The sequence below is a fragment of the Anolis carolinensis genome, chromosome 1, assembly GCF_035594765.1.
Source record: "Anolis carolinensis isolate JA03-04 chromosome 1, rAnoCar3.1.pri, whole genome shotgun sequence".
Classification (NCBI taxonomy): domain Eukaryota; kingdom Metazoa; phylum Chordata; class Lepidosauria; order Squamata; family Dactyloidae; genus Anolis; species Anolis carolinensis.
Window position 1 is genome coordinate 101,016,098 of NC_085841.1, and position 25,138 is coordinate 101,041,235.

General features: G+C 40.3%; 1 protein-coding gene across 16 annotated transcripts in view; it reads right to left on the reverse strand.

The window, feature by feature from the left end:
* Positions 1–25,138, reverse strand: part of armc2 (armadillo repeat containing 2) — a 91,454-nt gene that overhangs the window by 26,282 nt on the left and 40,034 nt on the right. For 7 of the 16 annotated variants that reach the window (XM_062969026.1, XM_062969027.1, XM_062969033.1 and 4 more), the window contains exons 3-10: positions 24,854–24,997; positions 18,173–18,291; positions 12,839–13,093; positions 11,404–11,476; positions 10,700–10,871; positions 8,478–8,688; positions 2,740–2,816; positions 822–908 (exon numbers count right to left, since the gene is read on the reverse strand). In XM_062969026.1, the coding sequence (XP_062825096.1) occupies positions 822–908; positions 2,740–2,816; positions 8,478–8,688; positions 10,700–10,871; positions 11,404–11,476; positions 12,839–13,053 (835 nt within the window). In that variant the 5' untranslated portion in view covers positions 13,054–13,093; positions 18,173–18,291; positions 24,854–24,997. Of the gene's footprint in view, positions 1–821; positions 909–2,739; positions 2,817–8,477; positions 8,689–10,699; positions 10,872–11,403; positions 11,477–12,838; positions 13,094–18,172; positions 19,123–24,853; positions 24,998–25,138 lie in introns of those variants that run through there. The other 9 variants (XM_062969030.1, XM_062969031.1, XM_008120881.3 and 6 more) reach the window with 6 other exon arrangements.

Below are 25,138 nucleotides of genomic sequence, written 5' to 3' on the forward strand. Positions count from 1 at the left end.
TGATTGTAAGGATCATGACCAAACACTGTATGGCCAGCAGCAATCAAGCCACCTGTGGGAGATGGAGTACTACTATTAGAGACTAAGTACATTATGTTACTCAAGGTTGGAGGTTGGTGCTTAAGGTTGAGGTTGGAACTTGAGGAGGCTGGAATGCTGAGCTGGAATTACTGGAGCTGATTTGTCCAAGTTGGAGTTGCCGGAAGTGTATTGTTGCTACAATGTCTGGAGAACAAGATTGTGGCATCTTGCTGAAGATAAGGACTTTGTTTACAAATCATTGTGTGGAAGCAGCTGAATAATCTAATCTGCTGTATTTGTAAATATCTTTATATAAACCTTTTCTTTGTTAGACAGTTTGTTTTGGGTATTCTCCCAAAGCTTCCGAAGAAAGAGAGTTGCAAATTTAGAACCCCAATTAACGGGCGCGACATGGACAAGGCACAAATAGTCATGACACAAATCACTGATTTTAAAAGTGAGGGAGAGAACTGCCAAGGGCCAGAGATAGACTTATGCTGCAGTCATTATAAAGGCAGGAAAGTTCCACATATGCTATTAGTGTTCACTGCCTCTTTAAAATATAACCCTAGGCTTTTAAATAGTACTGGAAATGTTTCCTGTAAACTCCAAATCTAAAATTGTACTATCTCAAGCCAATGGTGGGAGCATTTTATGATTTCCTGTTGCACATTACTGCATATGCTGCTAGTAGAGAATCATTATGGCAAATAACAAATTACATGAAATAAGCATTATAATCTGTTTTGTTAAAAGCAAAACATGTTTGGTAGTAAAATATATATACATATATTACGTGCCCATCTCTAGCTGCTGTAAAATAGGTAATACTTTCACATTCCAGTAGTTTTCTTCCTCTTCTGTCTCATTTGCTTCCAAACTGTTTTCTAAAATATGAGAGCATACTATTAGAAAACAACAGCTTATTTATTTATTTATTTATTTATTTACAATATTTATATTCCGCCCTTCTCATCCTGAAGGGGACTCAGGGCGGATCACATTATATACATATAGGGCAAACATTCAATGCCCATATACACATAGAACTGAGACAGAGACAGACGCAGAGGCAATTTAACCTTCTCCTGAGGGGATGTTTGATTCTGGCCACAGGGGGGAGAAGCTGCTTCATCATCCACTGTGACGGCACTTCCTCATTACAACGTCGTAAATTAGTTTAATTTGCCTCCCCACTTTATAAGTGGTACCTTATTTCCTACTTGATAGATGCAACTTTTTTCCGGGTTGCTAGGTCAGCAACGAGCAGGGGCTATTTGTTATTTTTTAATTGACAGGTGCTCACCCCACCACAGACTGGCCTCGAACTCATGACCTCATGATCAGAGTGATTTATTGCAGCAGGCTGCTCACCAGCCTGTGCCACAGCTGTATCTTCAGTTTGCCAGAAAACAAACATACAGTAGAACGAATTTTGAAAGTACTGTGACTTTATTATTCTGCCACTTTAATAATAGGAAAAATCATTAAATAATATGTGTCAAAAAAGTGAAAAAAATGTTTAAGTAGTAGTATTACTAATAATGAATTTTATTTGTTTACCCGCCTCTCCTCATGGCTCGAAATGGGGTACAACATGGTTAAAACAGACAGATGAAATACAAATAGTATATCAAAATGCATAAATTAACATAGACAAACAAAGATTACCAATACTAATAAAATGTAGATTAAAATTCAGTTTGAAACTGACAGGGTAGGCCTGGCAGAAGAGATAGGTATTCAGTTTTGTCTTGAATCCTGACAACTGGCTTAGCTGTCACATCTCTTTCAGCAGGCCATTCCACAGTCTTGGGGCAGCTGATGAAAGGTCCTACTAGCATTTTTAGCTATCACAATAGTAAAACAGAATAGGAAACTAAACCAAGACAGACTGACAAGTTGAATATATTTTTTCCATCTCAGGGGTTTATTGATCATAACCACAGCTTTGTATTGTGGTTACAACAATGACACTAGTCTACATTTATTGGTTGCTGTTTTTAGCATGTACAGTATATACAAGAGCCTTAGCAACACGCTGCTTTATAGAGCTTTACAAAGCAGAATACCACTTCTTATCAGCCTAGTTTCTTTATAGGAGCAAATGACCCAGGCTCTAACCTTGTCTCCCCCTCAAATTGATTATTTTACCCTTTTTTATTTTTTAAAATAAAAATGCTCCATGCTTTCTAGGAGGGCAACTTTGCTGGAACTGCAATGGCCCCTGGACAATTTTAAATGCCGGAGAAAGCATTTCTTTATATCCTGGTTAAATAAAGACTGCCTATGGACATAAATCAGATTGAGGAAGGAAAAAAAACATAGCAAAATGCCCCTATCCTGCTGTTGGGAACAGCAGGTGGGGTATTTTGGTGGGAACAGGCACAATTTATTTGGTAAAAATAAAAATGTTGGAAAATTCCTCAAAAACAGGCTTGCAGTCCCACACTCTCCTCATCATTGTTCTAGCTGCATGGGTAGAGGTAAACAAGAGTGAGTGTGTTTGAGACAGAGGCATTACCCAAGCTCACAGACACACTATGCTGAAGTACGATACTAAATTAATTAAAAATCAAGTCTATATATTGCTTATGACTTATTTACAGATTTGGCCAACTTTATGTTATCACAGACCTTTCTTGGGCTCAGAGAATCACACACACAATGCTAAAAAATTATTCTGGATTAACTGCAAACTAGGACTATATGATGTACCTGACTTGTTTAAAGGTTTGGAGCTTTCTGTGTTGTCTAGACATGGTGATGGACTTTCCTCCCTGTTAACCAAGTCACTAGAAGAGAAAACAAAAAGTTTAGAAAAGGGAAGGGAAAATGAAATAATCGAACATAGTAACAGTCTTCTCTTCAATGCAGACAAGGGGGGAGGTTTTTCAGTAGGTGGAAAGCACATTTTATCACTGACAGAGCCATACTAAGACAGTTCTGTGCACATGCATCGTACTCTCGGATACCAGGACCTTCCCAAAAGCTAGACTCAGGGTGCATCTACACTATAGATGTACAGTAATACAATTTCGCAGGAGTTGTACTTTTGTGGGGCACCAGCAGACTTTGACAAAGAAGACTAAATAACTTGTAAATCTACAATTCCCATGATTCCATAGTACTGATGCATGGCAGTTGAAGTGGTATCAAATTACATTCCATTGTGTATAAATTCACCACCAGATATCCATTCTATCTCCAGAACAGTTTGGTTGGCGGATGATGGCGATATGAGGGAGGGCTGGTTTTGTGTCTGTATGTGCATTTTGTCCCTCCCTCCCTCCCTCCCTCCCTTTCTTTCTTTTTTTATAACTGCCTCAATCACTCTTGTATGGTGTGTGAGGGAGTTTTCTCCATTGTTTTGCCCACACAGGCAATTTATCAGGAGAACCTTTTTAAAAAAAAAGAAAGAAAGAAAGAAATGACTACAGAATGACTTCAATTCATTTCCTATTGTTTTAAAAAAGGTTTTTCATGTGTCTACAATGTCCCAAGGTGGCTGAAACCATACTGAACAAGCTTCCCATAATCCTTATTGTACATTGGAGCAAAAAAAATGTAAGGGAGTATATAACAAGCTCCTGATATTGTTTGACTGCAATGCTCATCAACCCCAACCAACACAATCAATGGTGCAGGCTGAGAAGAGTCCAATGACACTGAGAAGACACAAGTCTAACCCTGTAACAATCCAGCAAAAATTCCTGATTAGGCTAAAGTTGGTTTGACAAAGCAAGGACAGCTCAAAACAGGATCATCAGTGCTTAATAAGCCTTTTTTTGGCAGAGCTAATTACTAGTATTATGGCAGTGGGAGTATCCTAATCACCTTTTTCTTTTTGGTCTACATTATTTCTTCTCAATCACTCTGCTGATTCCCATAGGCTGGTAAAGAACAGGAGTCCATTTCTTCTCTATCAATCTCTGTTACAGAAAGGATTTCAAGAATGTATGGGTGTTCCCTGATCTGTCTTGGCCAGATTCCCCCAGTCAGTATGGTGAGCAGCTATGCTAGCTGGGGCAGTCTGACAATGATAGTTCAATTTTTCAAGCTCTGCTAAAGGACAAGATAAAGTCCTTTTACCATGCCTACACCTGAACAGCTTAGGCATAGCTGGTAAAATTGAGACTGAAGCAGTCTTTTCCTTCCACCTAGATCTCTGCCACCACTATTATCTCACTGGTATGAGTCAGAAATAATATTATCCCTTTAATATATGATGTAATAAATATTTTTCTTCAACATTTTAGATCTAAAGTTAAACACAACTTTACACGATATGTTGTAATTCAATCTCAGCATGCTGCAATTAAACTTTTTCACCACACGAGGCCGCTATTACTAAACATAAAATGTAGGCGACTTATTTTGAGTCAGAAATTCAACACTACACTACACTACACTGGAGAACATGACTACAAGGAGATCATGAATTCAATCTAGATATTGATTTTTATATTGTACAAATGCCGCTTTCTGTAAGCCACTTCATTGTATTACTGCTAAAAAGATTAATGCATTGACATTTGGTTTTTAAAAGACTACATACTTTTTTCCATTAACATTATTTTGTTAACATAACATGTTTCTTACAATAAACTGTTTGCTTAAAAATGTAATATGTAATATATGAAGCCTGTTTTCAGTGCCTAGATCAGACATCTATGAACCCTGCAGTGGATTTCCAGCTTCCTTACCCAAGCCTAAGAAAAATATTTCCACAGAAAACATATCCATATTATTGATCTTTGGACTGCCATACCCAAAAAAGACTGTGTAACGGGGGAAGTTTATCACAATGTTAATGAAATCTTGGATTTCTAGGCTCCCCACTTAAGTTATTCAGAAATTTCCCCAGAGGAGCAAATTTTGAAATAGGGTAATGTTTAAATGGGACTGCTATGCAATATTATGTATTTAATAATACTGTTCCTCCCCCAAATAATCAGACAAAAGAAATAAAATGGAAAAAATCAGATGAGGACAGAATGTTGGAGTTATGTAGTTTTTTTAATTAAAAAACTATCAACTTTAAGAATGCACTTGAACAAATGTAAAATCAGTGGTATTAAACATGCTGACTACTTCTGACGGTAAAGACAGGTGCTTATAAAGCATCAATATACTTTTATAAGATACTGACCTAGCATTGTTCAGTATTATCAAACTACATTCAATAAACACAATAAAACTAAAATATAACCATCTGTTTCAAAAATGAAGGGCATTTAAATATTTAGTATTACTAAGCATTGCAATATGAACAAATTAAAGTGAAAAGGTGTTGGCAGACATACATTAGTTTATGAAAAGGTAAATTTACTTAAGGACAAAAATTATTCTGCAGAATAAGCAGCAAATTAAATATCTGAGCATATCTTCTAATTCAACAGTTATCACTCTGCGTGAGAAATTTATTCTTATCAATTATGAAGAGAAGTAGATGTTAAACCTTTTGCAAAACAGCATTAATTTGGGTACCAGAAACCAATTCCTGGCATAAAAATAGGCACAAACCTTCTCAGCAGATTTAGGTGTACAGAGACAATGGGAAGGAAATCTATTATTCTAGCTGTTGCCACAGCAATGTGCAAGAAGAGATTCTTACATTGGGTTACAATGGTGACACAGGTAGAGAGCCCCAAAGGGCAAACTGAAATGGGGCTCTCTAACTGTGGGTGGTAAAGTGGATGGTAAAGAATTGTTTGGGAATGCCAACAGCTGGATAGGATTCTGAAGCATTTAAATTAAAAGTGGGAAGCACAACACATATTTACATGTTTCTGTTTACAACACTTTTTGCAGAGTCTGCATGGAGTATTGCATCCTAACAGAGGCTGCATGTGCTGTCAAGAGAATGCCTATAAGCAACAAGCCTTTCAGTTCTCTCTACAGAAGAAACTCCCAAATTCCTTCACTCACTCCTCCAAAGAGAAATGTGAGGGCATGAAAAGTTAACACCAACAACCCATATCACTGCACACAAGGAGGCAGTGTCAAAAATTCAAGGAAGATTAACTGCTGCAAATAAACGCAGTATAGAATCCGGAATTCAAAATACAGTATACTGAAATGTACTTTGAGTTCAGGAAATTGCTACACTCACCCAAGAGGTAAAAAGTTGTGATTGTTTATAAAAATTACCCAGAAATAAACCAGGCAAAAAATATAATTTAGATCTCAGAAACAACAGTGTAGTGATTGAAATCATGACTGACATATTTAGGCAGAATGGATGAGCTCATGTTTACTTTTGTCCTCTTAGAACTGGCCGATTCTTTTGTAACATCGGGTCACTTCATGTTCACAGTCCTAATCAATCTTAAGAAGAACAAATGCACAGGCAAGTGAGACAAGTGGAATGACAGGCCAATGCCCAGGAGAGAATTTAGCATCAGTGACCTCTGCTCAAATGGAGACAAAATGAGCATCTCAGTCATGTTAATGGTGCCAAGGACTTCACAGAGTCAGGCTTTGAGGGAATACACCAGAAGCTCTGCATCCAAAACCCTAGTCAAGTCATTCTTTTAAGATGCAAGTATAAATCAGCAGCAATACTATTAAACCAAATAATCTAACTCAAGACAATCCAGTCTAAAACATAGACTGAATTTGGATAATAATGAGAGTTTTGAACCTGTGTCTTGAATTGGGGGGGAAGTAATCTGCTATTGTTCAAGAGGGGTATACTGCATTACATATTCTTTAATTTTGTAAACAATTTGTGTGTGCAGCAGCCAAGTATAAAGAGGGCTCGCACCAGACTTCCAGCTCTATAGAAGAGAAAGCTACCTTCCACTGATAGATTTGAATTCAGTTCTGCACCAGCACAAAACTAAGAAAAGGAGATCAATATAAGGTAGTATTGCAAACAGCGCTTCATAGTGCAACTAAAAGGCCCACAATGTACATATCCTTCTAGGAAAGAAAAAATATTGATTTCATTAACTGTAGATTGTTCCCAGTTGGCAAACTTGGAGATCTTAATTATATGTTTAAGTGTGAGCATTATTTTGTACAATACATTATATGTGTGTATGCACACAATATGGAACTTGATCACTATTTTGAATTCATCCAATGCTTTTCACCTACACCTGTTGATAAACTCTACAAGTTAGCTGGCATTGGCCCTCCTGACGTGCGACGGGAAGTTGCTGCTAACGGTGAGAGAAAAAAGGTCGAACATTGTGAAAGCCACGCACTGCATGGCTATCACCCTCCTCCCACCAGACTCAAATCAAGGAAGGGCTTCATGAGAACCACCACTCCTCTTGATGTTCCTCCAGCAACAGCAAGGGTGTCCCTCTGGGCAGCTAAACCTGGCAATTCTAACTGGATGGCCCCCCAAGAGAGTCTTCCTCCAGGGGCAAACCAAGAATGGGCAACTTGGAAGTCCCTGAACAGACTCAGAAGTGGAGTGGGCAGATCAAAAGACAACTTGGCAAGGTGGCACTACCTGGAGGAATCCGCCACCTTGTGTGACTGTGGAGCTGAACAAACAACTCAGCATATGTATGCTTGCCCACAATGCCCTGCCTCATGTACGGAGGAGGAGTTGTTTAAAGCTACAGACAATGCAGTTGCTGTTGCACGCTTTTGGTCCAAAACTATTTAGTTGCTTGTGATTTCTTTTTTTTTTTAATTTCCATTATTTGAAATGTATTTGTCGTACAATGCTTTTGACACGAAATAAATAACTATTTTGAATATACACGCTATGATCATTGGCTGCTTTCTGCCACAGAAGTCTACATTGACTGGAATGTATGATTGTATTGTCTTTGACATTATCTCTTCCATTATTTTCTACAATATACGTTTAAAAAGACTACAGCTGATTTAAACATGCTCTTACGTTCTTGGTGTGAAAATGGACATGGACATAGGCCAATGATGGGCAACCTTTTGCGCTTGGTGTGTCAAAATTCACCAAAAAACCTAGCATGACTTGGGTGGTGTGTCACTTTGAGAAAAAAACCATAATTTTGCACTATGTATAGTTTAAATAACAAAAATGTATAATTTTAATATATAACTGTATTTAATAAATCAAAAACTATTTACTACCATTATTTCCATGTACAACAATCTATGGTACCTCTTGCAGTTTCCACGCTAATTTCTCTCTATTCTAGTTTCAATGTAGTCATGAATAATGAATAATAATATAATAATATAATAGTAATAATATGATAGTATACTACAATAATAATAGAATGATATAATGATAATCTCTCTCGCTGTATATAAATGTAATGTGCATAATTCCCATGGAGTAAACAACAAGACCACTGACCAAATCACACCGAATTTGGCCACAAAAGACATAGTCATCCAATGAATCTGCATGCGGCAGTGTGTCAGCAAAAATGGCTAGGCGTGTCAATGCTGACACTCGTGTCATAGGTTGGCCATCACTGACATAGGCTATATAAAATACTGACCTTTGATTGCTGAGTTGAGATGCAGGTGATATATTTGTCATTTTTGGACACATGTCTTTGCCAGCTATCTTACTATGATTCTCTTTATAAGGTAGTGCAACATATTCATCCTTAAAATTCAATTGGACAGTGAGTTTTTCTGTAAAATGTTCATTATTGTTCTTTGAAATATCACCGATAGCAGTTTGTTCTTCAGAACATTGTCTCTTGCCTATAGGAACAAGTTAAAATATTATTATAAAGTAAATATAAAAGAGGGGTTTAAAATGACAGACAGATGCTTTTGAAGTATTATTTTTAACAGTTTATTGCCCATACTCGTACTTGCTGTTATCCAGGAAAGAGAACCCTAAATAAAAGGAACTAACACAGGCAGCCTTCTCTGCATCAAAGATTTCTAAGGAAAAAAATGCCCTCATTCTTAAGGGCTGTGACCTTACATCTCAATGGAAAACCTTGCTTTGTAAACTAAGTACAAAAATGTTTCATAACCTGCAGCACTGATAATGAGATCAGGACAGATCCTACATACAAAAAAAGCAGCTCAATCAGAAGTCATGTACATTACTTTTAAAAAAACACATTTCCATTAATAAGTTATCTAAAGCAGTCTTTGATATCCTCTTCTCAGAGAGGCTTGTGCTAGTGAGGGAAAGGTGTCTTTGTTCAGGGCTTACCAGCTGATCTCGTCAGCTGACTGAGAAATTATCCCTTCTGCAGGCTCTGCCTTCTCAGACAGGATCTCCTTGTCTGTCTCCATTTTTGTGCTGTCACTGTGTGTAATTTCCCATCTCTCTCTATTTAACAACAGGCTGGCTACCAGAACTTGGAAAGTTAGGTTTGAAAATTAATTGAAATGTTGAGTGTTGGGAAATGGTAAATTACTTATCATCAACGCTGACTACTAAATTAGTGAATCATTAATTGGCTGAGACAAGTTATTGTTAATCAGCTCATTGCTGAAAATGTTAGCTTCAAGGACAGGTCATGGGAATTATAGGGAACAGTATGAATGCTTTTGCTTTTGACACCCTAGGGACACATCTGGTCACTGGCACTTTTAGAAGAGCACTTTTGGTCCTTTTAAAGTTGCTTTTTCTAATAGACGAATCATGGCAGCTTCACAGCTTCTACTCTCCTTTCTTCCCTATGAAGAAGTGTTCTTTGCAAACATCAGTATTAGAAAATGTGTTTTCCTAATTTAACTCAATGGGAATTATTATTATTATTATATTTATGTATATACGGTTTTTTTCTCTTTTTCTCAAAATGGTGAATAGTGATAAAAACAGCACAAGATACAATTTGGTTATAATTTTAGTAGATTTCTTTTTAAAGAAAGACATAGGGACAAATGGGAAGATGTGAGCTATGTACCATTTGGCTCCAATTTCCAGCCTTACCAATCTTCTCCAAGCATATGAATTACTGCAGAAACGTTGTGTAAAAAAGAGAACTGGAGGAGAGCATTCATTTATTTAATTCCATGCCCTCACCTTGTCTACTCAGAAGTACAGGTGATGAAAATGTTCCATTTAATTACCCAAGCACCCCAGGAATGCATGAGTGAACACTGAAGAACTCTAATGGGGTTCAGTGACATTTGCTACAAGCTACCCATCTACCATTAATTTTTAAGGAAATAGCTTCTATTATATAATCCACTAAATTTATTCCCCTCTTACCTAGAGATACAATTTTTAAAAGTGAATAGAAATGTAGCATACTTTAATTGAAATAAGCTCAAATCCCAAGTTTGTTGCCATTGCCAAGATTCCAAGAGCATCCTCTGAGCACGGGACACTCCCATTGGCTGAGGTGAGAATGTAGACGTTATTTACTCATCCCCCTCTCTCTTTCTTACAGTCCACTATAGCCTTTTAAAATCTTCTTGGAAATATTGAACATCTTTTGGAATCTGGATGTCTTTATATAGTCATGGGTGAACCAAAATAAATTGGTTTTCTCTCCCTTTCCACCAGCAACATCCTCCATTGAAATAAAAGACTTCGATTGATGAAAATGATCTTTCAGTTCATGGAATGTTAACTAAAGATCCAAGCTAATATAAGGATAAGTGCTTTTCATTTCGTATGATAGACAAATCATTTCAATATTAATTGTGAACTGAAAGAGATCTTAATTCTTCAACTAGATCAACCAGTCCAATCACAGTTTTTGAAAGGCTTGATTTTTTAAAAATAAATTGGAAAGAGTCTTACTCTCAATGGGAAGCAACACTTTGTCTGGGAGAAGCTTTCCACAAGATGCTGTTTTAAACAAATATGCACGCGCATTGCTGACTTTTCTAATCTCTTCTGAATCCACTGGTGTCTTAGCAGGGGAAACAGGATGCTCTTCTTCACTTGTGGCTGATGGTAGCAATTTTGGCTTCTGATACACAAGACAAGAGCTAACTTAACATACATTGTTCACATCAGAAGAGCAGAGTTTTGTAAAATCATATTTCCGGCTACAATCTCTTTATTCAGAAATTGATTAACATTGGTTTTTACTGAGCTCCAAAAATTGAGCCATCAGTGATAAGGCTCTTCTCTATACATGTATCATTCATTCCAATATAATAGGCAGTGTAGGGAATGTGCCTCAAATCAATTCCCCAAAGCTTTAAAAAAATCATATCATAAAATACAGTAGTGAGCACAGAATTCAGATTACAAAAAATCTCAGCCTTTTCGATTTAATAAAACAAGATTTTCATTTGATTTACTGCCAATATGTTTTTATGTGAGAAATTTGTACAGAAGTTTTAGATGTCAAACTTTCTGGATAAGACTTTTATGGTTGAAAGTGGGCTTGAATGTCCATTTGTTTAAGTTAAACAGATAACAGAATACACCTTTTATTTATACCTGCTTGTAATTATTTAATAATATCAAAAGTGCTGTCTACCAAAAATACATACATGATCCAATGGGCTGAGGCGTGTACAAGATACAGGTCTTGATTCAACCGATTCAAAGCTGGAAGCATTAAGACTGGAATGAAAAGCAGATATTAATTAGCATATAAACAATTGTTTGCATGTTTTCTCCTCCAAACATCTACATGTACACTAATTTAAAATGCTGTATCTGATACATTGTTCAATAATCATCATCATCATCATCTACCTCAAAAACCTTTCTTGGATTGCAAAACAAAACACACAAGTTTCATAAGAAAGCAAGAGAACCCAGTACATATCGCAGTTCTTAGTCTGTTTATCAAATTATTTGCATCCCCTCTAGTTCTGCTGCCATAGAACTACAATAGCAATCCGTACAGTGATAATGCTTCTGTAGAAGCAAGCCCATTGGGAATCACAAAATCAACACAATAACAAGAGATCAGGCATCTAAACAGCAAATCACAAGAACTTCATTTTCTTACACAAAAAAAATCCTAATAATAGTTTTGAGGATGATAATGAGCACTTCTTTTCTTTTGAAAAAATGTCAGGAACACTAGTTGTTTTTTTTTTAACAATTACACTGATAGAGATTTACTTGCTGCTGAAAAAAATGAACAATTACAATGCCTGCCTTTTAAACATCTCTAATCCTCTTGAATCATATATACAGTAGAGTCTCAGTTATCCAAGATAAAGGGGTGGGCCCAATCTTGGATAACCAAACTCCTTGGATTGACGGGAGGCCCTATTATCCCTCCTGGCAATCTGATTAAGGGAAGCGCCCGTGAGCGCTGCTGCCTAGCAACGCTTACGGGAGCTTCCCAAGGGGCAAGGGCTCGCTGAGGGACATCTCCCCGGATCTCCCTTGGCCAGACCCTTGCTGGAGGAAAGAGTTTCCTCCAGCAAGGTCCTGGCCGAGGAAAACCCGTGGCACGCTCCTCGTCTCTCGGAGGGACAGGCCCTTGCTGGAGCAAGGGCCTGTCCCTCTGCGAAAAGTGGAGCGCAACTTTTTCCTCCAGCAAGGGCCTGGCCGAGGGAGATCTGGGGAGACGCCCCTCGGCGAGGGCTCGGCGCAAGGAAGCACCCCATAAGCACTGCTGCAGCAACGATTGAGGGGTGCTTCCGGGATGCTTCTTCCTCCCTCTCCCTCTCCTTCTCTCGAGCGAAGGGAGTTCAAGAGAAGGAGAGGGAAAAGGAGGAAAAAGCGTCCCGAAAGCTTCAGCAGCGATTGAGGGGTGCTTCCGGGACGCTTCTTCCTCCCTTTTCCTCTCCTTCTCTCGAACTCTTTTCGCTCAAGAGAAGGAGAGGGAGAGGCGCCCCCAGCGACGCCTCGGATGATACGGAGACTCCGTTAACCGGGGCCCAGTTAACCGAAACTCTATTGTACTTTCAAGGTGCATTTTATCACGCAAAACGTTGGGGCTACATCCCCCCTCTCACCTCATACCTAAAAGCAGAAGGTGGCCTGTTTTCAGGTGTTCTTGATGAGGCAGATCCAAAAAGTTTTCTTTGCTGTTCTCTTGGTGTAAATGGTCTTTGGGTTCTTAAGGTTCTTAGTGTGTTTCGTGCTTCATTTATGATCTCAGCACTAGTCTTTTGGACAGCTAAAGGAGACTTATAGAAAGCTTCTGTATATTGTTTTTTATTCTTTGAGGACTGCATTTTTGTGAAGGGAAGTAGGTTGCAGAAAGTAGTTCACACACTGTACAGAAGAGACAGGAAACAGATTATTTGCAATATACATTTTTCAGGTTCTGATTATACTGAAGCATTTCTAATCCCTGTGATTCCCACTGCACTGGTCAGTAACCCATACTGTTCAGCCATCTGCCTGTACAGCAGATTAGCATGGCCAATCTAGTTGGTATCCAGCAAAATGGCTGCTATTATAGGATTCCATGGTACTCCATTGTTCTGACCAGCAATAGTTACTTCCTGATACAAAAAGGTAATAGCAGCTGGAAATGTGTCTACAACCTAAAGGCATAAAGAGCAACAATAAATGTAGGATCATTTCAAATTAAGTTCCAAGTGCACACAGTTGGTCTCTTCTTGCTGATCATCCTTGCTGCTTTCCATGGTAGTACCTTTAACCCCGAGAAAACACTCCAGATTCTTAAAGCCCCACCAGAATCCCCGCCAGTATACAGCTGAAGTATGACTCTACATAGAAAGATTAAGATATGAAAGGAAATACTTATCAATATATCTATATATATATAATGATAAAGTTGTTTGCGCAGTGACTATAACAACAAAACTAAACATCCCAGAAATACGAAATTTGGCAACACAATGCAAAAGGCTTGCCTCCAGGTTACAACAACACAACCACACCACAAAACCACAATCCAGACCCACAAAACTCACAACAACGCATCATGCGATAACAACACAACTAAACGCCCCAGAAATACAAAATTTGGCAACACAATGCAAAAGGCTTGCCTCCCAGTTGTAACAACACAACCACACCACAAAACCACACAGGAGCCACAAAACTCACAACAACACATCATGACTATAACAACACAACTAAACGACCCAGAAATACGAAACTTGACAACACAATGCAAAAACCTTGCCTCCCGGTTGTAACAACACAACCACACCACAAAACCACCATCCGGACCCACAAAACTCACAACAATGCATCGTGACTATAACAACACAACTAAACGCCCCAGAAATACGAAACTTGGCACACAACTAAACGCCCCAGAAATACAAAACTTGACAACACAACACAAAAGCCTTTTCTTCCGGTTGTAACAACACAACTACACCACAAAACCACAATCCGGACCCACAAAACTCACAACAATGCATCGTGACTATAACAACACAACTAAACGCCCCAGAAATACAAAACTTGGCAACACAACACAAAAGCATTCCCTCCCGATTGTAACAACACAACCACACCACAAAACCACAATCCGGACCCACAAAACTCACAACAGTGCATCGTGACTATAACAACACAACTAAACGCCCCAGAAATACAAAACTTGCCACACAACTAAACGCCCCAGAAATATAAAACTTGACAACACAATGCAAAAGCCTTGCCTCCCGGTTGTAACAACACAACCACACCACAAAACCACAATCCGGACCCACAAAACTCACAACAATGCATTTTGACTATAACAACACAACTAAACGCCCCAGAAATACGAAACTTGGCACACAACTAAACGCCCCAGAAATACAAAACTTGGCAACACAACACAAAAGCCTTGCCTCTCAGTTGTAACAACACAACCACACCACTAAACCACAATCCGGACCCACAAAACTCACAACAACGCATTGTGACTATAACAAATACAAAATTTGACAACACAACTCATCCACCTCCCCAATCCCTACATTCACACTTGGCCTCCAAAAAAACAATTACAATAATAACAATGACAACAACAACAACAATAAAAATCAACACCATCACAGGCAAGAAACAGCCAGGCACTGAGGCTGAGAGGCCAGTCAGTGCTACACTGGGCCTCCAAAAAACAATACAGTAACATCTAACTTATCCAACCTTCATGACCACTACAACAACAATAATAATAAACACCTACACAGGCAAAACAAAAAAAAGACTATTGTACCACAATAAAAATATAAACCGCACTCAGCAGAATCAGACATTACAACTAACAACAAACCAAAGACAACAGGGATCTCAAGCAATTATCAATTAACACAAAAATTGAAGAAGGTAACAGACTTCAAATACTACTACTAATGTGAGTATAAAGAAGGTGGAGGTCACAGCATCAATACAACCTAATGTAGACTGACCAACACCACCAGACTCAGCCACAGCAATGCGTGGCCAGGCACAGCTAGTCTATATATATAAAAGGATAAAGTTGTGGGCACAGTGACTATAACAACAAAACTAAACATCCCAGAAATACGAAACTTGGCAACACAATGCAAAAGCCTTGCCTCCCGGTTACAACAACACAACCACACCACAAAACCACAATCCGGACCCACAACACTCACAACAACACATCATGACTATAACAACACAACTAAACGTCCTAAAAATACAAAACTTGGCAACACAACGCAAAAGCCTTGCCTCCCGGTTGTAACAACACAATCACACCACAAAAACACACTGGACCCACAAAACTCACAACAACGCATCGTGACTATAACAACACAACTAAACACCCCAGAAATACGAAACTTCGTGACACAACGCAAAAGCCTTCCCTCCCGGTTGTAACAACACAACCACACCACAAAACCACAATCTGGACCCCTAAAACTCACAACAATGCATCATGACTATAACAACACAACTAAACGCCCCAGAAATACAAAACTTGGCACACAACTAAATGCCCCAGAAATACAAAACTTGACAACACGCAAAAGCCTTGCCTCCTGGTTGTAACAGCACAACCACACCACAAAACCACAATCCAGACCCACAAAATTCACAACAACGCATCATGACTATAACAACACAACTAAACGCTCCAGAAATACAAAACTTGACAACACAATGCAAAAGCCTTGCCTCCCGGTTGTAACAACACAACCAAACCACAAAACCACAATCTGGACCCACAAAACTCACAACAACGCATCGTGACTATAACAACACAACTAAACGCCCCAGAAATACAAAATTTGACAACACAACGAAAAGCCTTGCCTCCCAGTTGTAAGAACACAACCATACCACAAAACCACAATCCGGACCCAGAAAACTCACAACAAAGCATCGTGATAATAACAACACAACTAAACGCCCCAGAAATACGAAACTTGGCAACACAACACAAAAGCCTTCCCTCCCGGTTGTAACAACACAAACACACCACAAAACCACAATCTGGACCCAAAAACTCACAACAGCGCATTGTGACTATAACAATACAACTAAACTGGATGGCCATCTGTCTGGGAAGTTTGGGTGGGTTCTCCCTCCATGACAAAAAGAAAGAAAGGGGTTGGACTGGATGCAAACTACAAATTCCAGCACCCCATGGCATGGAGTCCATGCATTTCAATTAGAGGCCTCTTCCTTCTCCCTTTCCCCGCCATCCAACCCATTGACCCAGTTCCATGGCTCCGCAGGCAGGAAAGGCTGGGACGGATAGAACGAAAGAAGGAGAGAGGGAAGGGAAGCAAAGTACAAGAGCCCTCCCTCTCTGCCTGGAAGGCCAAGAGCAAAAGGGAGAGAAAGACCATTGATCCGGTTATATTTACCCTCCTTTCTGACCAGTGTGTTCTTATCAGCGAGCTCAGGATCGGAGGAGAGAAAGGGAACAGCATAGGAATAAAGGAAACAAGGAGAGCACCCACTCTATCTATCCATCCACTCATCTATCCATCCACTCACCCACTAATAATAAACACCTACACAGGCAAGAATCAGCCATGCACTGAGTCTACAAGGCCATTCAGTGCTCATCCACCTTCCCAATCCTTACATTCACACTTGGCCTCCAAAAACTTACAATAATAACAATGACAACAACAACAATAAGAATCTACACCATCACAGGCAAGAAGCAGCCAGGCACTGAGGCTGAGAGGCCAGTCAGTGCTACACTGGGCCTCCAAAAAACAATACAGTACCATCTAACTTATTCAGCCTTCATGACCACTACAACAACAACAATAATAAACACCTACACAGGCAAAACAAAAAAACAAAACAAACTATTGTACCACAATAAGATGTAAACTGCACTCAGCAGAATCAGACATCACGATTAACAACAAACAAAAGACAACAGGGATCTCAAGCAATTATCAATCAACACAAAAATTGAAGAAGGTAACAGACTTCAAATACTACTACTAATGTGAGTATAAAGAAGGGTGGAGGTCACAGCATAAATACAACCTAACCAACACCACCAGACTAAGCCACAGCAATGTGTGGCCGGGCACAGCTAGTTCTTTCATAAAACTATTACACAATTTTAAAAGATCAAAAAATAATCTACATACAAATAAATAAATCACTGAAAATTTAAATCATAATTGTATCTCAAGATAATATCCTCAAAAAAATAGAGGAGAGATAGCACTGCTATAGAAATACAACTTTTATATGTTGTGAACAAGCTGTGGGAAGTGCAGAAGAGATGTTACTGATTTATTGAGCATACGTTTATTCTTTCAAAGTTTTTTTTCATGGTGAAGGAAACAATGGATCACTTGAAGATATATACCTGCCATGAACAAAGACTATCTGCCTAAACTCATTTGACTTTATAACAAGATGGACTGAAATACAGTTGAAGCCATCCATTTGTTCTTTCCTCTTCCAAGGACTTCAGTCTAATTTACTCTCTTGAATAGTGTGATTTATATTTTCAGCGATATATTTATTTGTATGTGGATTATTTTTGAATCTTTTAAAATGCTATAATAATTTTACCATTGATATACGGTATGTTTAATTTCTTATGTTCATTAATTTCTATTTGATACAGGTTAGGTAATAATCCCCTTTTTTCTGCTATGGTCTGCTTGGAAATGACCATCCACCTAAACTCAATAACAAAGTGGGGGGGGGGGGGGGGGGAGGTACTTAATCAAAGAAACAACCAAATAACTGTGAAGGAGCCCAGATGAGAAAACTCCTACATGGCACAATAATCATATGAACACTTCACAAAGCTAAGCTTAATGGAAGAGCAATGAAAAGAAAAACCAATATTAAAGCATGTGGAAGACACAGCAAATACATGGAGAAAGGTTCTCTCAGCTCCAATGGAACCAAACTATTACGTACCGTGAAAAGCTATCAATGCAAAATAGTATCCCGATGGTGAAACGTGGTGGCTGCATCATGTGATGGGGATATCTGTCAAGCCAGTCGTAATTATAGGAGCCTGGAGAAAAGGACCACCCCTAATGCACACAGAAGACAATGCTGGAATCCCACATTACTGAGTTCTCCAAGCACCATTTGTTAAATGCTTTCTTGGCCCTGTCATAAATTTGTCTCTTTGAGGGCAAAATATTGTCAGTCTCTAAGTCTGAGTAACCTCGGTTTTTCAACACCCTCTTCTCAATCTCCTTACAGTGAACTTTAGCTAGCCCAGATTGTATGGAACTTCTATTAACATACTCATCAACAGAATGAACCACCGCCAGTGAGGGCGAGACAGGGATATTTGAAGTACCCTCTCCAGCCTAATTTTGATCAATACACTCTGAATTATCAGCAAAATAGGAACACAAATTTAGCAGATTCTTTAGCCATATGAATGACAAAGAATCTTGACTTTCTTAATCTGAACATCCATCTAAAGGGATAAATCTTTTTTATTTTGGAAATATTTCCAAAAGCAAGCAAGTCCATCACAAATGCTCTGGATTTTTCAAACACTAAGCTGTTCAAGCATCATTCCCCTGGCAATATTTTGCACCTGCCAGGAAAATCTGCCATTAAATTTAAAGTCCCTTTCAGATAGACTATCATCAAAAATTTAACCAGCCCATCTTAATATCAAGTCCAATACTTCCATGAAGCTCTGAGAGAAAGATCCATTTTGATTGATCAAATATGCCTTTACTGACACATTATACATACATATCCCCCTCGATGGATTGTCACCTTGCCGTGGTGAGGAGGCTTGCGTGTTCCAATGAACCTGTAGGCACAACCACTGAAGTGATGCACTCCGAGGAGTGGCCGCAGGGGAGGTTCCAGACCAAGCACAATCCGAAGACCCAAAGACCTCAACGGCGGAGCAGGCGGAGGATAACATGGTACATGTTACAACGGCTGTGAAGGCGGAAGAAGGCTGCAACAGACTGAGAAGCCACTGTCATTGTGTTAACCACACCACTGCTTGAACCTCACTCTGTGAAGACTGTGTGTTGACCGGCCGTGCACCGACCTCCACACATTAAAAAAAATCATGCACAGGCATCTTCCAACAAAAATAAAAACAAACCTACAAAAGTACAAAAGGCGATCAGCGAGTGGCGACGGGGGCAGGACTGTGAAATCTGGAAGCCCCTAGTCACAGACTGGCACATGGGCGGTGGATATGGACTCAGTCGTTCTACCTCAAGGACCGAGGCAGTTGAGTAGTCCGGCAGCTGTATCCATGACTGAGCAGCCCTTTTTAGGATCTGCTCTGCTCACCCCACACGGGGAAGGGGCTAGAAAAGGTGCCCTAAACATAGTCTGCCTCTCCTACCCTGACTGGACTGCCGCGTCCAGAGGGGTCACCACTCTGCGGCCAAAAAAGAAAAATGAACTTTGGAACATGGAACGTACGGACATTGTTAGATAACACTGACAGCGAACGTCCCGAACGCAGGACTGCTCTCATTGCAAGGGAGCTGGGACGCTTTAAGATCGACATAGCAGCCCTTCAGGAGACCCGGAGAGCAGGAGAGGGACAGCTGAAGGAAGAAAAGGGAGGCTACACCTTCTTCTGGAAGGGACTGCCTGAAGAAGAGCGAAGAATACACGGAGTTGGCTTTGCGATCAGAAACGACCTGGTGAAGCACCTGACTGAAGCACCCACTGGCATCAACGAACGACTTTCAACCCTCCGAATTAACCTTGCCAAAAATCAACAGGCAACCATCATATGCGCCTATGCACCAACTCTAGATGCTGACGAAGACATCAAGGAAAATTTTTACTGTCAGCTGGATACCATCCTATCGGAAATACCTAAGGAGGACAAAATCATCCTCCTGGGGGACTTTAATGCAAGAGTCGGAAGGGACTCTGACCTGTGGCCAGGGATCATAGGAAAAGACGGGGTCGGAAACAGCAACTCGAATGGCATCTTGCTTCTCACCAAATGCGGAGAGCACAACCTTGTCATCACCAACACGCTCTTCCGCCAGAAAAACAAGCTCAAGACATCATGGAAGCACCCTCGGTCAAAGCATTGGCACCTCCTGGACTATGTTATCACACGTGCCAGAGACCGCCGCGATGTGCTTCTCACAAGAGCCATGACAGGTACTGATGACTGCTGGACAGACCACAGGCTAATCCGATCCACGATGGCTATCAAGATCGTCCCCAAACGCAGACTCCAAGGAAGAAAAACAAGGCGCAAAATGAACACCCAAGCCCTTCAGGAGCCCTCCAAACGAGCCCTTCTCCAAACAACACTCAAAGATCATCTACCCACAGAACACCCCGAAAATGTTGAGGAACATTGGAACAAACTGAAGACCTCCATCATCACAGCCTGCGAAGAAAGCATTGGATACCTAACTAAGAAACATCAAGACTGGTTTGATGATAACGACAAAGAGATCCAACAGCTGATTGATAACAAAAGGAAAGCCTTCCAAACATGGCAGAGAGACACCAACTGTGCTGCCAAGAAAAAGATCTATGCCAGTGCAAAAGCTGAGGTCCAAAGAAGGACCAGAGAACTCAAGAACATCTGGTGGACAAAGAAGGCTGAAGAAATCCAACACCTTGCAGATACCCTCAGGGATTTTTCAAAGCCACAAAGATCATTTATGGACCAAGAAACCATGGCATACAGCCCCTACGCTCATCAGATGGAACCAAAATTCTGAAGGACAAAACATCAATTGCACTACGTTGGAAAGAGCACTACCAGAACCTGCTGAATCGCAGCTCCAATGTGGCCGAAGAGACCCTCTCACAAATCCCGAAACAACAAACCAGGGATGAGCTTGCAGCACTGCCTAGTTTGGAAGAAGTCAGCAATGCCATCAGCCAACAAAAAAACAACAAAGCCAGCGGACCTGATGGGATTCCTGCTGAAATCTTCAAAGAGGGTGGACCTGAGCTGATACAACAACTCCACCAGCTCATTGAAAAGGTGTGGATGACCGAGAAAATCCCAGCTGACTTCAAGGATGCCACCATCATCACCCTTTTCAAGAAAGGGGACAGAACAGATTGCGGGAACTATCGTGGTATCTCCCTTCTAACCTCCGCCGGGAAAATCCTCGCAAGAATCCTTGCAAACCGCCTTCTCCCTGTTTCAGAAGACATCCTCCCAGAATCCCAGAATGGCTTCCCCCCTCCAGAGGAACAGTGGACATGATCTTCACTGCTCGACAGCTCCAAGAAAAATGCAGGGAACAAAACCAACCTCTGTACATGGCATTCATTGACCTTGCAAAGGCATTCGACACAGTGAATCGCAGCGCTCTCTGGACCATCCTCCAAAAAATCGGGTGCCCTGACAAATTTGTGAACATCCTGCGGCTCCTCCATGATGACATGATGGCAACAGTCTTGGACAGCAACGGCTCCCAAAGTGACCCATTTAAGGTGGAATCAGGTGTCAAGCAGGGATGTGTTATTGCCCCACCTTATTTTCCATCTTCATCGCTATGATACTTCACCTTGTTGATGGGAAGCTTCCCACCGGAGTGGAAATCATCTATCGGACAGATGGCAAGCTATTTAACCTCAGCAGACTGAGAGCCAAAACCAAGATCACCACAAAATCTGTTATAGAACTCCAATATGCTGATGACAACGTAGTCTGTGCGCATTCAGAAGAAGACCTACAAGCCACTCTAAACACCTTCGCAGAAGCATACGAGAAGCTCGGCCTCTCACTGAACATCGAGAAAACCAAAGTGCTCTTCCAACAGGCACCAGCTAATCCCTCTGCAAAGCCAGGAATACAGCTTAACGGTGTAACATTAGAAAATGTTGACCATTTCCGCTACCTTGGTAGCCACCTCTCCACAAAAGTCAACATCAACACTGAAATACAACACCGCCTGAGCTCTGCGAGTGCAGCATTTTTCCGTATGAAGCAGAGAGTGTTTGATGACCGGGACATCCATAGAGAGACCAAGGTGCTTGTTTATAAAGCCATTGTCCTCCCAACCCTGCTCTACGCCTGCGAAACGTGGACTGTGTACAGACGTCACACCAAACTCCTGGAGCGTTTCCATCAGCATTGCCTCAGGAAAATCCTGCAAATCTCTTGGGAAGACAGGCGGACAAATGTCAGCGTGCTTGAGGAAGCAAAGACCACCAGCATTGAAGCGATGCTCTTACGCCATCAACTCCGCTGGACTGGCCATGTTGTCCGAATGCCCGATCACCGTCTCCCAAAGCAGCTCCTCTACTCCGAACTCAAGAATGGGAAACGTAATGTTGGTGGGCAGGAAAAGAGATTTAAAGATGGGCTCAAAGCCAACCTTAAAAACTGTGGCATAGACACTGAGAACTGGGAAGCCCTGGCCCTTGAGCACTCTAATTGGAGGTCAGCTGTGACCAGCAGTGCTGCGGAGTTCAAAGAGGCACGAACGGAGGGCTTAAGGGAGAAACGTGCCAAGAGGAAGGAGCGTCAAGCTAACCTCGACCGGGACCGCCTTCCACCTGGAAACCGATGTCCTCACTGCGGGAGAATATGCGGGTCAAGAATCGGTCTCTTCAGTCACCTAAGAACACACGCCCAAGATACCAAGGTTGGAAGACGATCGTCCTCGAACGACGAGGGATCGCCTAAGTAAGTACATATCTGTACATTCTGATTTTGAATCACTGAAGCAAAATGGTGCCAGAGCCTAACCACCTCTCTTCTCTAGCAGATTAACAGTTAAGATTTTCTCCATTGCAGGCCATTAGTCCTGAGTGAACTGACCATTGCAATGGATTCCCCAGCCATAAAGGCTTGTGTTTGTGGTTATTACATTTTTTTCCTAGGAAAAAAAATGCCATTGTGCATCGACTGGATCCTGATCCACCACTTCAAAATTTGTTGTGGTATTGCTAAGGTGCAATGTTTCTATTATTCATAAATTAGGTACTCTGAAGAAAAATGGAAGAGGTCTGGCAAGGAGTCCCTTTCAGGTAGACAATTAATTCAATTGCTGATGTGGAATTGTTGATTACAAATTACTTTTTAAATAATTCCAGCAATTATATCTAAATGCCCTGCATAAGAACCTGTTGCATTATTATAGTAAATTGCTTAACCTTTTTAATTCTGGGAGATCTACATTACTTTCAGATACTTTTCTGGTAACGGGACTGTCTGTTGTAATGGCTTTGTCTTTTGTTTGCATTTCAATTTTTGGGCTGGAGGATGAATGGCATTTGCCATTCTCTCGCTGCTCTGTAGAATTCCCATTCCGATCCTGTTCCAAATCATTTGATTGACTTGATAAGCTTTTGTTAAACAAATTTATTACCATTCTATCAACATTTGCATCAAGTACTAAATTTACTGGATCAAATTGACCAATCAAATTATTTCATTGTTTACATTACTTATATTTGATAAATTCATTATATTTAATATATTCTGACCATTTAAGGAGATAAAGGAGAAAAACACGACCAGTTGGCAAAGGACGAATTTAAAAACTGAGGATATAGGGTGCATAAAGGCAAAGGCATTTTGGCATTCTGATGATTTCTGCCTTCCCCAAACTAACCCAGGGTGTTTCCATGGCCAAGCAAAGATTCAAACCCTGGTCTCACTATAAATTATGTAAGAATTAATTTACAAGTAAGCCATTGATAGAGGGGTTCTATTCTATCTGGGGCTAACTACTGCTAACAGATTAAAAAGAAACTGTTTTCAAATTATCCAAAATCTGAAGGAAAGCTCAGTTCTGGAATCCAAGCACTTGAGGATGATAATAAATGAACACTTAAACCTATCTGGTTATCTGGCAGTTTGTCCCACAGAGTAGCTTTCATGAAAGATTTCCAGCACACATATGAAAAGTGTGTATCAGGCAATTCCCGAATTACAAACATCCTACTTCATATGGCTCCTAGTTAGAACAGGGGTGAGCCAACAGGAAGTGAGAGAAAATCTACTCCTAGGGAAGGAAATTCACTTCAGTAAGAAATGTCATGGGAAATTGAAGCTTTATCACCAATCCATGTTTCGACAACAACCCAAATTTTTCAAAATCCAATTGTCACAGGGACAGAAAGTGAGGTGAAATCCTCTGAATAGGGGCCCAGACAGTAAACAAAATACCACAGGGGTGTTAACCCTTCCTATGCTATCCAAAACTAAAAATAAAGGTCTGGAATGACAGATTAAAATGTACCTATTCTGACTTACATACAATTCAACTTAAGAACAAACTTACTGAACCTACCTTGTTTGCAACTTGAGGACTGCCTGGTTTTTCTGTATTAACTTTCTCAAAGTGTGTTAGGAAAGTATCACCAGCTAAAACAGGCCAGACCGAGCCAGCTGGTAAAAAAGCTAGATATCACCTCAGCACCATTTGTAATCTTTCTACAATTTTAAAGCTCATCTGCTTTAACCGTTCTGAGACCTAGGTTTTGAAACTTGAGAAAGAATAGCAAAGCTCCTTGGAGGACAGGAGCACCAAAGGCTATTATCCTACAGTCTTATTATTAATGGCACAAAACCAGTGGAGAAGAGCTGTTCATTACTTATGAGAAGGAAGGAAATCTCTTTCACACACACAAGTAAACTGTCACAGAAGGGATACTCACCAAAGGTTTTGCCGCAGTATACTCTTAAGGCCAAATACAACAGCCCCCTGTGTCTATATAAAACGTCATTAGACAACCATTTCTTTAAAACTTCCACAAACTGATGATTTGCAGAATAATACAATGATGATATCTCAGCAGGATCTGAATGATAAGGAGAAAACATTTATTGTCAAAATAAACTGGACAAGTTAACAAGCTATCTAGGGATTATTTTAATGGAAACCAACTGGCACTGCTTTCCGTTTGAAAATGTAAACTGAAACTACAGCCAAAAAGAACAAA